Source organism: Uloborus diversus, chromosome 1 (genome assembly GCF_026930045.1).
Source record: "Uloborus diversus isolate 005 chromosome 1, Udiv.v.3.1, whole genome shotgun sequence".
Taxonomy (NCBI): Eukaryota; Metazoa; Arthropoda; class Arachnida; order Araneae; family Uloboridae; genus Uloborus; species Uloborus diversus.
Genome location: NC_072731.1, coordinates 66,177,458 through 66,194,946, shown reverse-complemented (window position 1 = coordinate 66,194,946; position 17,489 = coordinate 66,177,458). Strand labels below are relative to the sequence as shown.

The following is a 17,489-nucleotide window of genomic DNA, read 5'->3' as shown; positions in this document are numbered from 1 at the left end:
CATAAAAAATTTCGAAAACTTAGTAGTATTTTCGTTTTACGAAGTTTTATAAAATTTTCGCAAAAAAAAAAAAAAAAAAAAAAAAAAATCATTTTCTCTGATGCTTTTCCTTTAATAATAAGCAATAATACGATCTTAACTATTCTTTTTGCTGAAATTAACATTAATTTTTGGTGATGTAACAACTATTTGAAAAATGAGTTGGCGCTGCCCTTCATCATTAGTAAGTTGTAATTCAAAATCACTTGTTAATTTAATTGTTCGCTTAAAGGGGAAAAAAAAAACGATTTTGAATGTTCATGAGAGGTCAGAAATAGTTATTTAAAAATTTTACCACACCTGTAAAATGTCATTTGGCACAACTTTAGTTGGTATGCATATTGATTTTAGAAAAAAACAAACGGGACCGTCTAAGATGCACATTTTATTGGTTCGTACCAGGGTTCACCGATATATGTATAGCAGTCATATCGGATATATATCATGATATATATCATGATATATATCCGATATTCATTTTGAAAATATCATGATATTTTGATAGTTCCGATATTTATTTTTTCAACTACCGTATTTTCAATATAAAAATTATATTAATCATAGTAATATTGTTCATTTATTATTAAAAATAACCAAAAATCTATGTATTATATTTTTATGTTGTATTAATACATCATTAATATAACAAAAAATATATAATTATTTTATATTCATAAAATTATGAGTAATGTAACAATTTTAAGTCATATTAAAAGTGCCTAGTCAAATATTAAATGTTGGTTAAAAAAAGGAAAATGTCTAATGACTGTGCACCGACTGATGCATATCTTTTTATTGCCGAATCATATAACTGTGTAAAAGTAGATAACAGAAGAAAAATGTGTATAACAGTTAATGCTAAATTAACTCCATTAAAATCGATAAAAATGTAAAATAAAATATTAGATATAAATAAGGAAATAAACCATAATTTTAAGTCTACATATTGCAATAATAGTATAAGAAAAAAAGAGTGATTTGAGGATGGATTTACTTTTTTGAAGACTAGTTCGCACTGATTGAAAATATCGGATATGTATCAAAACATTCGATATATATCAAAATATCGGATATTTTCGAAAATATCATGATATTTTCGAACCCTGATTCGTACGCCAATTGAAGTTACTTTTTATGACCTTGGTTTGATCGCGCTTTTTTTTTGTCTCCTGACAAGCGCGATAAAGCTAGGGGGTTACTGTATGCATGAATTACACACACAGACACACACACAGACACACACACACACACACACATATATATATATATATATATATATATATATATATATATATATATATATATATATATATATATATATATATATATATATATATATATATATATATATATATATATAGATAGATAGATAGATAGATAGATAGATAGATAGATAGATAGATATATATGTGTGTGTGTGTTTTATGCAATGGAATCCATGGTGAACAGAGTTTGTGAAACAGAGAAGTCTTTCAGCTAAAGGGAGCTTCACGAATAGACTATATTTTTAATACCCGAATCGAAAGGAGATGTAGCGCTATTTTGAAGACGGAACTTCTTAAAAGAGATGTTACTGCAAAAGCATGACCCCGTAAATTATTATTTATTTTTTTTATTTTTAATTTTTTTTTTTTTTTTTTGATTTAATTTATTTTTCTGAGACAAATTACGTAGCCACTATGCCTTATTCCAGTTGCATTCTGCCAATAAGAAAATTTAACGATCGAACGCCCTTAACCTAAATAAGTCTCTTCTACATTTGAGGATGGTCCCTTTCATCGGTGGGCGTTATCCGACGGACGACCTTTCCAAGGTAAGATCCAGATGATGGGAGTCCACATTCCTCTCTCTACCCACTCTTTCCGACCGGTCACAGCATCTCTCTCTCTCCTTTATTTCTTTTTCTTCCACTTCGACCAAAAACTGCGAAATGGCATCCAGCAACAGGAACTCCGCCCGTCTTAAAAGCTTCCAAAACTCCCTTTGTTGGACGAACAATGGCCACGCTCATTCTAATCTGGAATACCTCTTCTTTTTTTACCCTCTTGATTCGTTATACGAAATGGGAAGGGGAAACTGTATCTTGAGAAGTGTCACGATTGAATCTTAAGATTCATGTTCCTTTTGCAGGAGGATGTTTTTAATCCGTAGAAGATCGGCATTAATTGACTCCGCTTTTGGCTCTTCAAGTGGAAATCTAGGATAAAGTTTGGGACATAAAACGTTCAGAAGAGGTCAGGTCACTAGCTAAAAAATTTGCGTTCCAGGAATTTAGAGCAAATCAGGTTCGAAGGACGTCACAAATCGGAATTCGCAGAGTTCTATGGCACACCGGCTTTAAGAAGAAACACCGAAACAAAAAAAAAAAAAAAAAACTGGAATATTCATGGCCGGTGTCAATAATGTAACTACTTTCAGGGCTTGTAAGCTGTGGGCCATCCAGGATCCATGACTGGACACAAATCCACGGACATCTTATCTGGGCTACGCCTTAGTGCTTCCGGAAAGTTAATATAAAAATGCGTTTTATTCGTAGGAGAATAGCTCCTTACTTTATATGAACTTGAATATTTTACTTAGTTCCTGTGTGTGTGTGTTTAAAAATAATTCAACTCTTCCCAGAAAACAAAAACTTTGAACAACACTTGTATTTAAATGCATAGACTATACGCTTGTTTCCTTTAATACGAAAAATAGTCTGGTTTTGATAAGATGATTCCTGAGCTTGAGAAAGTTCAATTCACCTTGGGAAGAACAAGCAGTAAGAGCTACTTTCTCACATATTTGGGTCATCATCATAGCTTGTTATTGATGGTGAATTCTCGCAAAACTTTGAATTTTGTATACTATTGGCTTTTGTGTCGAATGTACTTTGTATTTTTTAATAGATTTTTTTTTTTTTTTTTGATCTTTTTTTACCAGTGAAAAATGGATTCTTTCTGACGAACGTAACAATAACTTCCTCTGATGACCGTATCCAATACTTCGGGTGAACAAAGTCACTTTCGGGTACTAAAATTGAAATTCGAGCAGTTCGGTGCTTTTTTTGGCGTTCGAAAACCCTCCTACGACCCTTCTCAGGAGCAGATGTACCTTTCTGTCAAATTTGGTCGCAATCTGAAGTACACTAGGGATTTGCATAGGAAACCCACAGAGAGAGAGAGAGAGAGACATATTTTCTGTTTTATTTATAAAGATTTGATTAAAAATAGAGGTTAATAATCGCATAAATTTCCTGCCCCTCCTTCTGAATGGAAACATTGCCCTTGGAAAACACCACGTTCTTTGCATTTCTTCACCGATAATAATAAAAAAAAGTACATTTAAAATAAGCATTTTAATGAACTGTGGAAACAACAAGGAAATAACTGCAAAATAAATGCTTTGCCTCATTGACCATCAGTACTTCTCAAAAAAAACAATGCCCGACAAAAATTCGACTCAAATTGCTTTTCTTCTGCGTAATTGAAAATTCTGTGGTAGGACAGGGTGAATCAAAAAACAAAAACCCTTTACAGTTCCCCCACCTTTTTTTTTTGACAGGGAAATAGAAACGTATGGGTCAATGCAACGGTGAAGGGCATTGCATTTTAAACATTGATGATATTGACCTTAGGAAAACACGTCATCAGCATTTTATTTGTTTTTAGCCGAACTATATCAACTATCTCATCATGTGAAAAAGGATCAGCGCCGCAACCAGACTTTTGTTTCGGGAACGGTTTAAAAGCCTATGGAATTAATCAAATTTGATTTCAATCATATATGCTACCGATTTGTATTACAATAGGTTATTTGAATGAGTGGGGGGGGGGGTGTTGATTTAATAGCAAATGTAATGTACGTTTGGGGTAAATGTAATGTAAGGGCAAATGTACATGAACAAATGTAGAAAGATGACGTATCTATTAATTGAAGAGAAAAAAAATCCGATGTGTGCACTACAGAACTTCCTCCCTGTTAAAAATTAGATGTCTTTTTAATAAATCGAAAGAATAGATGCGTGTACTCATGTACAGTACATTTTCGATCTGACGATACCCGATTTAACGATTTCTTCAATATAATGATACATTTCACTGGCCCAGATTTGACTGCATTCAATGTCTACGCTCCTCAATTTAACGATATCCTTGTTCATTGTCAAAAAGTTTCCCGAATTGCTCAAAGTTGCACGAATGCACACTTCTCACTGGTGTAAAAAATATTTTTAGCTCCCAGTTCAAAGATTAACTTTGCTATTTATAAATTGAATCGACTTCAGGTTACTTACGGCCCGTCCATACTGATTTAAGCTCCCAGAGGGAGCGAATAAGTATGGACTACGCTGCTTTGCAAGAGTTGTAGGCGAGTAAAATTCTCGATACTTGCTTTCAATTCTGTCTTAGCTTTGACCATGCTTGCAGTACTGCTTTTGGAACTTTCTTAATAAATCAAGAAGGGACCAAGCTATTATATTATGTCTTCCAAAGTTTATTCTAAAGTTCCAGAGACACGACGGGCATCAAACGGGAAGATTTCTGAATTTTTAAGGAGGTTTCCGAGATAACTTCAGGAAGCTTACTGAATATTAGCGGAAAATGTTCCTGGTTTTTGCAAGATTTGTTACTGGAAGAAATTGGGCACATCAGCTCCCCAGTATTTTATTGGAACGTGTCTGAATCGTTTTTGCGGTGTTGAAATGGATGTCCGTTATTCGGAGTGTAAGCTATGCAGAGTGAATAATATGGAAAAACCTATGTAAGACTTGTACTCGCAAAAATTGGGGGTGTCGGTTAAGGGAGGTTTTACATAAATTTTGCTTTATCATTTCATTACCAAACTTTTTTATTTAGGCTTCAGTTATTTCTTTATTACTATAGTTACATCCCATTAAGGAATTCATTTTGTAACTCTCCTGGTGCTGCTTGTCAGTCTCTTGCTGTATGAAAATTCGACCCCCTGTTTTGAGGGTGAAACAAAATTAAAGTGAGTTCCCTCTATTTTTCACTTAATAAGTTCCTAACAAAGAGTAAGTATAATTTTTTTTTTCAGATTTTTTTAAGCATTTTTAGTTTTTAAACGAATGTGATTGGAAAATGTCAGGTTTTTGGAGAATCACCCATATGCGCATTCAAAGTAATACTTCTTAAACTCATATTTTCATAACGCTTACAAAATATGTTAATCATAATACAATTTGGCACTTTCTAATTTAAGGAATTTTGATGTTTTTGTAGCGTTAGGTATTCAAAATCTAAAGGACAATGCTGTATAGTTTTGTAAGAATTTTTTTTCGCCAAAAACTGCAATAAAAATAAATACTAACTATAAAGCACTAAGTTTGAACAAGTCTTTAATATAATTATAATTTCATTTTTCAAAAAAAATTTAAAAATAATGTTAATAAAATAGTGGTTTTGGAAGGCGTTTCAACCCTAAAAACATATCCCTTGAATAAGGCGATGGTTAGGATTAGTTACCCTGACGCTTTCGTTAAATTTAGACAGTCAAAGTGAGTTTACTTGATCTGAAGTACCCATTATATTCATAACACTTTATATAATTACTAAAACTTGAAGTAAAATATTCTAGATTTAGACAGCACAAATGCAGCTAAAATATTAAATGTATACTACATTTATTACACAATTTAATGTCACACTCGTAGGTAGCACAACGGCAAGTGTACTAAACAACAAGAAACTCAAAAGTATATTGACAATGTAAATTGAAAACCATGTAAATAGGAAAAGTTGAACAACATGAACATCAAGATAATTAATAGAATGGGCAGTAACTGCTACGTTTTCAAAGAGCTGGAGCAGTTGACATATTATAATAATTTAAATGTTTCTATAGAGGTCGGTAACGCACAAGTTAGCGAGTAATTGCGTTTTTATCAAATTAGCTAGAATTTGCTTGCTTATTTCAACTGCGTGGTAGGCTTAGTATTGGTTGGCATTAAACGAGTGTTATAAAAGGTCACCTTTTACTCCCTTAAAAGGAATTCAAGATTAATGAAGTATTCTATAAAAGAGAAATAAACTCCGAATACAAACTAAGGTGGACATATAACAGACAGCTATTGGATAGTCCTACAGACCAAACAAGAAACATAGAAAGATAATAATTTCAGATTAGATTCTGATTTAGAGATACAGTATGATTACATTTAAAATTTAGAGAAACAAAAGCTTACCTTGGTGCATTCTCAAGCATTCATCCACTTCCTTCAGGAGAGTTTCTATGTCCCGTTTTCGGTCTTCAGGGAGATCGTCCATCTCGCAGTTTTCACTTCCATTTATGGAAGTAGTGGAGGGGACAACCAACTTCTCTCGAATGTTTACAGGCCCCCGAGCCTCCCAATCGATGCTGATCTCCACTTCTCTGGGAGTCGAGAGCACCAACTGGTCGAGGGCTTGAAGAATATCCTCGATGGGTCTCTGCTGCTGTTTTGGTATTTCTTCATCCACTGGTAGTGAAGATGGTATTTTTGGTGGATCGGACAAAAGTGACACATCAGGATTGTTAATCAGTATATCCAGCCTAGATTCCGATGAGGAATCCAGCTTGTTAATGATTGCGGTGTCGGGACCAGAGGCCGATTCAAGAGATTTATCGAGCCACAGTTCAACAGCTTCTTTTTCTTCTGGCAAATTTGAGAGATTCAGATTTTCTTGCTGTATAAAAGAATCCTCATCTCGATTCAGCTTAGGGTCATCGCTATCTTTGTTGCTAGTTTCTTGCTTCATTTCTATGTTCGAAAATTCTTCACAATTTTCTTGTACTGATGGCAAGGTGACGTTGAGAACGATTTGATTGACTTGGATTTCGGAATCACTGTCTTTCTTTTCTTTCAGACATGATCCTGATAATTTTAGAGATAATCTGAAATAAGAGAAAAGAAATCACTGTAGTAAAAGTGATATCATCAACAGTACGAAAAATACATTAATCGAGATAGAAAGAAATATACGTTTCCTTACAACAGAAATTTTACTTATTATGACAAGGTACTTTTTTTAATCGTTGAAAAGTTATTACCTTTTGCGGGAAATGGGCTCAAACTATCATGGAGAAAATTTAGAATAATCGTTTGGAAAAAAAAATCATTAAAAAGTGCATAGATACAGCTCTGAAGACCAGGAGCGCAGCAAGTGGGAGTTTGTCGAGTTAAACTTCGGGAAAAAAAACCTTTGGTAGTCATATTGCCAATCGTTTAATGTTAATTTATGTGGAGCACACTCCGGTAAATGGTATCGCACTCTCCGCTAAATGGTATCACTCTGCAACACAATGATTTTGACAATAATAACCGATTGAAAACAATAAAAAAAATCATGAAATTGCATAAATTTACCGATTTAAGCTGCACATACACCGTTTCATGGTAAACAAATAAACTCAAGTTATTTACTGTTATATTTCTATTAAAATACAAAAATTAAACAATTTTTCGAAAATAATAAATTGTTTTATTTGCTTCCCTTGCTCAAGCTCATTTATAAATTGCTTGTAATCACAAAGTCATCGGAGGTTTCTTGTACACCGCATTCGAACTCTTTTGATGCATCCCTCATTTCAGCTTTTGAAGGAGGTGGTTCAACATCAATGCATTCCTCATCACTTCCACCATTCAATTATATTTTCTTTTAAAAATTCGACAAACATCTAATTATGTTCATGAGGAAGCTATAGGGATATTTTAAATCAATTTCTATTTTATATTCGAACTCCTAAAGTGTCATATCTGAAGGAATTTCTATCGGGTTTTTTTTTCTTTTTTTTTTTTTTTTCAAATTTTTGTCAAACTCCTTGTAAAATCTTGAGTAAACGAAGCAGTTTCCGATTGTTTCAACAGAAACCCCGATTCCTGATTCAAAAACTGAAAACATTAAACGATGTTATGATTACATTAAGCGACAATTTGAACACACAAATGAGTAGAGAAAATTGGGACCCAGTGATTTTGATATCCTTGAGCAATTGATAACATTAACCACGATCACGTTAAGCGGAGACTACTGCATATGTAGGACTGTTTATGATCATCCCTTCATACCCATGAGAAAATTTTAACTGTGCTTGTGAGGCAGACACTACTTATTAAAGCATTATAAATACAGTGGAATCGCTATAGCGAATACCAATATAACGAAATTTCTGTTTCAATGAGATACATTTTCAGTCCCGATTTAATTGCCATCACATTATTAGAATTCTATTACAACGAAATTCCCAATACAACGAATAAAATTTGCGGTCCCTTGAAATTCGTTGTAACGGGATTTCACTGTAGCTGTAAGTTTCTGCCGACTATATAAAAGGATACAGGCGGCTAATATTTTACTGTATCCATTGTTCTGTGTATTGTGTTTGTATTTTCTATTTTGTTCTTTGTCTTTTCTTCGTGCTGCCAGCCATTAGAAATTAAAAAAATATATATTAAAGGACACAAAGGTAGTAACACTCAAGTTTGCAAGAAAATTCCCTGCATTCGTTTCGGAATTACTATTAGTTATAGGTTCTATGCGTGTTTTTAATCTTTCCAAAGAAACATTGAAGAAAGGCTTATTGCGAATATGAAATCCCTGTGCGTTGTTTTCAATGAACATTTGGACGGTATCACAAAAATCTTTTATCTGTGTAATTTGTTCTTCATTAGTGTAACTAAAAACTTTGCGAAAGTTGCTACGTAAGTAGAAATGACATAATGAGTTAATATGCATTTTAACTCCGAGACACGAAGTTTGAAACTTTTATTGAAATGATGCCTTTTTATACTGTTAAAGCCACATTAGCATTTATGATCCAAATGAACTCAAAAAACCGAAGCATAATCATTTGAAGCAAAAAAAGTTTTGATTTTTTTTTAACGTTTCCAGTGCTATAAACTCCTTAAAACGACTTTTATTGCTCACAGTTTTTTACGGAAATCAGTCGCTTACAATCGTGCAGTCACAGTATCATTCGGACGCCTAACTGCAGGAAAATTGCAGTAATGGCGAAACCCCAGTTAAAGAGTCAAATCTCCAATTAAAGATTCAAACTTTAACATCAGTTCAAGATGAATAACCCATTAAATTTGCGGGTGGTCTTTAACTGCGATGAAGACCACCGACATTGCGATTCGGTATGACTTCAAGATGTTCTAAATCTGTCTCCAAATTTATTGCCAGCGTAGAGTAACGCATAAACCTTCTTGGCGTCATATAAGGAGAATGATACCAAGAAGAAGAAAGAGTGAACTTTAATATACCATAAGGGTGTGCCAAAGTATCTGTTAGGACATTCAGAAACAAAAAAGGGTTGTTCCGATCATATTATGCAGAGAAGTTTTGACATAAATTGAAATTTGTAACAGCTATTTCCTCATTTGCCTACTAAAATGTTAACATGAAGTAAAAACGTTTAGACTCTTAAAGTCATATGTTCTTACTTTTTACACATAATCTTAAGTTCAAATAATTGGTCTCTGTTGGTCTCTGCTCAGTTAGTGAATTTTAAGCAATGTTAAATGTTTAACTTTTTAAAAAAAAAAGAAAAGAAAAATAGTGCATTTTCTTTCGTTATAAATTTTGCTTTTTGAAATTAATCCAAGCATCTCTAAAGTAAAATTTTCTTTTCCTTTAGTAACTATGTTTGGAATAAAATCGAAGAAAATGCTATAATTGGTTATTTACTTTCAAAAACACAGATCAAGGAACAAAATGATAGGCTAAATTTAGTAATCAGACACTGGGTCGCTATTAGTTTTAAAAGGTTGTTAGAAAAAGTTAATGTTGCCAACACCAATTTATAAATCTTGCTCGAACAACTTTTGAATTGACAATTTCATTTTGTTATTTTAAACTTAAAAATAGAGCAGATGAAAAATCAAGATAACATTCGGATCTGTATTCCATCATTTTAATAATTCAAATTTTTCAGTGAGGTAGTTCAAAAGAATATGTTAATATATCACGAAACCATTTTACGTTGAAAGTGTATCTCATAGTAGAATAACTATTTGATAGTTCAAATCGTCTAATGATTTTGTTTTACTACCCTGATTGACTTAAAGAATTGAGGAAATAATATTTTTTTAAAAATACTTGTTGAAAATATTCTAATATTCTTCCACGTTCATCTTCGTGAAGTATTTTACATGGAACAAAATAATGGATAAACTTCCAAAAATCTCTCTTTTTTTTCTAAGATTAACGCGCAACATGCATGTTTTTTCAACATCACATAAGTTGCAAACTATCAGTCTTTTATCCCAGAGCGTCGGTGGCATAAACTTTCCTCTTTTGCTCACTCCCCGAGCAGAAGCATGTTAGACTATCCACTCACTGACTTATTAGGAATTCACACTATTATCTGAATTTGTAACGATATCAGTTATGTAGTGCAAAAATGTTGTTAATGTTGTCAAGTTACTGCAGAAATATCAATTCGAATAAATGAGGGAAGTAGTGGAATCAAAACCACGAAGAATAAGGTAACAGTAGTATGTCAATAACTTCAATAAATTTGGCAGAAGGGGGGGGGGATGCAATGAAATAAATGCTTTTGCGTGTTAATCGTGTTTTCTGTCTTGTTTACCCACCTTTTTCCTATCTCCTGACTAGTCAGCTGCTGAGTATCACTATTTTTTTTTTTAAATTTAGTTTAACTAAACAAAAATAACAAACTACACTATAATGTTTTTACAACTTCAGGTTTTCCCTAACATAGTCTCCGATGAAATAATACTTTCATATTTATGTTAGTTTTTGTACCTGTGGAACTATTCTATAGTAACAATTCATTGTAAAATTGATATTTTCCACCAAGAATTTTTCTCATAAATTTTCTTCACAGTTACATTTTGCAAATTTCCTCTCGTTTCCCCCCCCCTTCCTTTTTGGGCTCCGTGATTGAGGACCCACCCACTGATTTTCAGAACCCAGCGCCACTGAGGTTGTTGATTTTTTTTTTCCAAATTGTTGTAATTTCAGCGTCTAGCAAACAGAAAACTACTATCGCCATCTATGGAGTAAAAATTTTAACACATATTTTCTTATCATAATTTTGCTTGAAAACAATAACGTTTACAGGCTTTGAGGTCAACGAATGATAATATTGTTTTATTGACTTACACTATAACTATAAAGTAAAAAACAAAGCCATATCATGGTAATTAATGAATTTAAATATGACTAAAACTTATTTTTAATTTCTTTTTAGTTTTATTTGTTTCTCCTTTTGTAACACCCGTGTTTAATTTATCTTCATCATTAATTGTCTTGGAAAACAATTAAGCAGGTCGATTATAAAGTACAGGAAAGAAGTATGAATGCGCAATTAAATGTGCGCATCATTGTTTAAAACTTAGACTGGGCACATAAACATGAAAACGAAAACAAAACTGACCATAAATACGACATCTTAAAGATGTATAACTTATAAAAAGGTGCATTCAACTTTGAACTAGAAATTACTTTTTGTCGTTATAAGAAAATAATCATTTAAAAAAAATGCTTACTAAATACATGAGGATTTAATGTATAGTTTGACATTCAAGTGATTTTTTCCAGGGCTGCGGAGTCGGAAGGAAAATGGTCGACTCCGACCCCGACTACGACTCCTGGATTTTGAAACGCCCGACTCCGACTCCGGATTTTTTTAAATTTTTTTAATTGTATTTTTTAATTCCCTCTCTCCCTTCAGGGGAAGGGGTAAATCTCTAAACAGAGATTGAAATATTAATTCCTTTTTATGAAAATTTTGCATTTTGTTTTTTATTGTAAACCCAAGACGCATACAACGTTAGAAATTCAATTTAAAAATCAAATTTTCAAGTAGTTACGAGTTAAAAAGTGAGATGACTTAAAAATCCCTTTTAAAAAATTTGAAAAGGATTATCTGTAATTTGCCCCCTTTAATGTTTAACAAATAGATATTGATCAAATCGTGTGCTTTCAATTTTTGAAAGCTGTAACTTGAGAGAAAAAAAGCTTTTTTTTTTTAAATCCAAGTTCTTGAGAGGAGGTGGTTTGCCCCGTGTGACACCCATCTGGTAGATGACACCCAAAGTTAATTTCAGAGTTTATAAAAAATATAAATACTTTAATTCTCAAAATTTACGCGAATATATTTTAAATTATATTTCATCAATAAAATTTCAACGAAAATAGAACATATATACGTTAGGAGCTAATTTTACACAAAATGCTGCGGTATACAATATTGTACAAATAGCTTTTACTATACCTATATTTCTTCTTCGCTAAATTTTTAATTTACATTTTATTGTCTGCTTTAGAACTAAACCTTAATATGAAGATTTTAAGATTAACTGCAATTATTGAGTGTCGTAATCAAAAAATCATTTACACTTATTTTGTTCCATACTTTTTAGTGAGAACCAAGCTTATAGAAATAGTCTTAATAAAGAAAAAAACATTAGATTATTTCATCGAATCTTTTGGATTCGTGCTTTCGCGCTAGAACTGCATTGAATTTGCCGATCATCCTTAAACGTTTCAACCATAGCTACGGGCCTCGACTTACTAATTTGTTACGTTTCTTAAACTATTTTATAACTGAGATCGAACAGAACACCATATTTCTATTTTTATTTGGAAGTGATTACTTTAAAATGTTAGGCAACAAAACCGTTTGCTGACAGTTGCTATTAGTTAAGTTAAAAAGCAAGCAAACTAGGGGACGGCTACAGAAAGTTTGGTAAGCATTCAAGCTAGCTGACTGCCATAATGGCAGTTATTTTCTCATTAGTATCTTTTTATACATGTAATCGAACAATTGGTAGTCAGTTTTTAAAAAAATGCAAGGAGAGTCAGTGAAAAGGAAAGAAAAAAAAGAAGCCCGGAGTCGGCATGTTTTCTAACGATTCCGACTCCGACTCCTTTACCCCAAAATCCGCCCGACTCCAACTCCACAGCCCCGGTTTTATTCCACATGGAAGCGAAGTGTTTTTAAAATTAAGCTATTTTGTTAAAAAAAAAAGGAAAACCTCTTAAATTAATTTTAAAGATGACTAATAATACTTAACAAATAATTGTTCATTAAATACTAGCATTGTTCTCTGTTTTAGTGCTGATAATATTTTCGCACCCTCTGCAAAGTTTTTCTCTTCTGGAAAATACATTTCAGAACTTTTGGAGATAGAAGGGTAGGTTATATTCACGCATCTACATTTATGTAATTTATTTTATTATTTTAATTACATATTACTCTTTTAGCTAAAAAGTGCAGTTTAGCCTTACATGTTAAGTATTGAAGAAACGTATTTCGAGTCTTAAATAGGTTTCTATTTCCTTTTACAAAGAAATGAAAAGTTTCTTTGTATCCGCAAAATAATAATAGTGATAATAATAAAAATAATAATAATAAAATTTAAAAATCCTATACTCAAATTTCAACCTAAGTTTTATTATTATTATTATTATTGTTTTTATTTTTGGAATCGTCCGAACGTACATAAGTACATACGAATGTTCCCAAATCTTATAAGAGACCAATGCCACACTGCCGGCTCACCACTATAAATATATTTGTAGCCAAATTTCTCACTGGTTTCTGAACTATTACTTCTTGCCCGTAAAGTTGGCGATGAAGATTATTGAGATATATATATTTTCATAGACATGAAAGTTGTACAATGCCCAGTTTTGAGAAGCATTTATTTTAGCGAGTACTTAAATATGTATAAATAGGAATTTTAATAAAAACAAGCATTTAAAAATTACTTAACTACCTCAAAAAGTAGCGGAACGAAAGTTTAAAGTTCAAACATTTATATTTATTTAAATCAGAGATTAATTTTCACTTCTGTTCATCTATTTTATTTTGTTTTTATATATATTTTTTCTTTTTCTGATCTCTCTTGCGCATTTCTTATTGACACAATGAAAAACTGCAGCACATGTGTGCAATCAAAAAACAATGTGAAACCATGTGTAATCATTGCTTTAATTCATTCTCTTTATATTGTTTCTCCAGTACATTAGGACCGCTAGACAAGTATTTTTTTTTTTTCAATTCCAATTGCTTTTTTTTAAAACTTATTTAAAATTCAAACTAGACGAATTTGTTGAAACGTACTCTCTATTTGGAATACGTGAAATACGCTTATAAAGGCGGTAATCACTCTTTGTACCTATCAGGGGTTACTGGAATTCGTAAATTTTCCAACCTCAGAACACCAATTAGAAATAATTAAATTTTGAGTCTTGACCAATTCTATATGAGAGGAAAATTAATTTTTTCGAAAAAGCAGAACCGCAGCGGCGTTTTGATGCATTTCAGTACAAATAACCCCATATATAAAGTGCGTGTGTGGTGTGTGTAATGAATTGTTTACCACCACCGTTCAGTCCATTCAGATAAATATTTTGGCTACGCCCCTGTTTTAATACGGCGCATTCGAGCTTTTTGTCATATTGGTTTCCAGAAAATATTCTTCTGCCTTTAACGAACAAAATTCTTATAGTTTGAGAGTAACTTCTGATGCCTTGAACCAAGTACTGCAGGTACTTTTGAAATTAGTTCCAACAGCTGATATAAATTAACTTCGATCAGGCATGGTGGTTTTTATTATAACTTTATTTCCTATCGAAAAAAGTATTTTCTTCATGACTTCCTGCATTTTTTATTAAACATTAGTTATTATACTTCCCCACCCAAAGATTTTACGAACAATCTTCTCTTGATTATCTACTTTCAAGGTAATATTTCATCAGAAAAAAAAAGCTTTTGATGTAAAGTAGTCTAAGCATAATTCACATAGAAATGATTTATTTTTAATCGATCTCGGGTCTATCAATTTGCGACATGCCATTAGCTGCTTAATGCAGCTTTTTCATAAACTGTTTCCTTTATCTCTTCCTGTTTAGGTGCTTTGGAATTAATGATGCTGCATATTGTTTACTGGAGTTAATTTAGTTTTTGGGACAATCTGTTCACATAAGAAACGGCATATTGAACAGTATCTTTCCATTCAATCGAATGCATAGACATATTTATACTTATGATATGATTTGTGAAATAAAAGATCGAAGCCGAAGATATTTTCCATTAAAATATTTGGTTTTTGGTGCGAGAATAATAGATTATGAGCAAAACCTGTACAAGAAATGTGAATGCAAACATGAAAAAAAAAAAAGCTTCTTACAAAAGGGTCTCACGATGAGTAGCGAACCAAGTGAAATTTAATAGCATTATTTCATAACTAGCAGTACCCGCACGGCTTTGCATGTAGTAGAAAATTAATCGGTATTTGGTTCGCCTGTATATTTACAAATAATGGATGATGAATTTCTCGTCAATTTGCTATGTTCATTTGCTCGCCCATGTTACGGTTCCACGTTATGATAATTTGGTAATTCACTCGTTTACATTATGATAATTTGCTCGGTAAAATGTTCTTAAATTGGAACAGAAAAAGAACAAAATCGATTTTTTTTTTAAATTGCTTTGAGGTGCACACCCCCATGCTACAAACTAATTCTGTGCCAAATTTCGTGAAAATCGGCAGAACGGTTTAGGCACTATGCGTGTCACAGAGAGACATCTCGACAGAGATCTGGACGGATATCCAGACAAACTTTGAGCTTTATTATAAAAAAAAGACAACAGCACAAATGTAATAGAACCAGTGGTTGGAAAAACCACATTTTTTTGTAACGAACTACAACTACTTTTTTTTTAATGCAGCAACTAAAAACTACTTTCGAAATGTAGTCGCTACTCTTTAAACAGTAAGTAAATAAAGAACATAGGGTGTCCCACAAAAAATGAAAGTCGATTTTTCAAGTCGCAACCTTCTTATATGTGTCCTATTATATCAAAACAATGGGGTTGTTTCCTTCAGTCAAAAGGACTACTTTTAGTCAATAAAATTGATAAAATAAGCAAAAAAAAAAAAAAAAAAAAACATAATAATAATAATAATATGGAGCGAGAGACAACGTTCATTTTCCCAAAGCTTAATTTTTAATTAATTTTCTAAACTGTCCGGATTTGAACATAAGGCGTAGTCTTTATGGCGTCACAAATGATGTACTTTGGCGCATCTGTCGACCGCGTTTCCACGTTATGATAATAAAGAAACGAATTAAACATTCCGCTCTATGCTTGCTATCAACCATATCGTTGCCAGTGCATGTGAGTAAAGAAGTGAATTAAGTGTTGTGCTCTGTGAATGGTATCAGTGGATGGCATTTCATCATTTGTGATGTCCTCGGTAGAAGCGTAAACAATGAAAGCGCACCGATTTATTTTATTTATTTTTTTTTTTTCAAATATTAAACTTAGTCAAACTATTTAAAAAATGATCAGATCCTATGTTTTTAAGCATGCTCTTTCAGAAAAAAATACTTTTAAATTTTCGGAAACGATCCCATTGTGAAAAAAAAGTTTCATATAATTTTTGAACAACGGCAACACGTGCCGACTTGCGTCTGAAAGTAAAGCAGCACTTGTAAACGCTAAGCCAAATCGAAAAGAAAACTATTTTATAAACTCAAAATTTCTGGTGATAAAAAGTTGCCCCTAAACCCCACATGTTCCACAAAAACATTTATTCAAGTTAAAAAATATTTAAGATATCCCACACTTGGCCTAAAATTTAAAACCTCTTCAAAAACTTTTCTTTTTTCTATTTATCATCTAAAAATCATATACAAATGTAAATAAAATATCAAGTTCAAAAATTATTAGCGAACACATTTTCAAATCAGCATTCGCAAGCGAATAATAAACTAGTATGTTGTGGCCATCACGAAACTTTCTTCTATATTTTTCCTTTTTCTGATCCCTCCCCATGCTTGACGAGGAAGCAATATTCCTAACAAAAACTAGTATGTTGTGGCCATCACGAAACTTTCTTCTATATTTTTTTTCTTTTTTTTTTTCTGATCCCTCCCCATGCTTGACGAGGAAGCAATATTCCCAACAAAAACAAAATTACACATGCAAAAACTTGACCCAATGTCTGAATTATTGCAAAAGCAAAGCAAAGAGCGAAAATTGAAAGTTGTTTTAAAAGCCTTGCTTGAATGAATTACAAATATTTTATTTGTTAACAAACATAAGATGGCAACAGTTAAAAATTTTAAATCATTGAGATAATATTTCCTATCATTTCCATACAATTAAAATCACGAGAAATACGCAAACGACAATCTATTACGATTTATCTTTCTTATTGTTGCATTAATAAAAATATTTTTATTCGCAAAAAAAAAAAAAAAAAAAAAAAAAACAAAAATCAACACCTCTTGGAGCGATCGGCGTCAAAATAGAACCAAAGCCTGTTTACATATGGATTCACATATATTCCGAATTTCAACCAGAACGTAGCATTACTTCTTGAGATAGGGCATTCAAAATGGAAAAAAAGAACGGGTGATTGCGCTACCCCCTTTTTAGCTGTTGACACAAAAATAAAATCAGTTCTTATACCCACTAAGGGCTACTTG

At 32.3% G+C, this 17,489-nt stretch overlaps 1 protein-coding gene across 1 annotated transcript in view; it reads right to left on the bottom strand.

Annotated features, from left to right (window-relative positions):
- The window catches only part of LOC129223532 (titin-like), a gene marked incomplete at its 5' end in the record, with an annotated part of 239,389 nt that overhangs the window by 169,689 nt on the left and 52,211 nt on the right, over positions 1 to 17,489 (bottom strand). Inside the window, one exon of the mRNA XM_054858074.1 lies at positions 6,221 to 6,909. Within this exon, the coding sequence (XP_054714049.1) occupies positions 6,221 to 6,909 (689 nt within the window). The remainder of the gene's footprint in view (positions 1 to 6,220; positions 6,910 to 17,489) is intronic.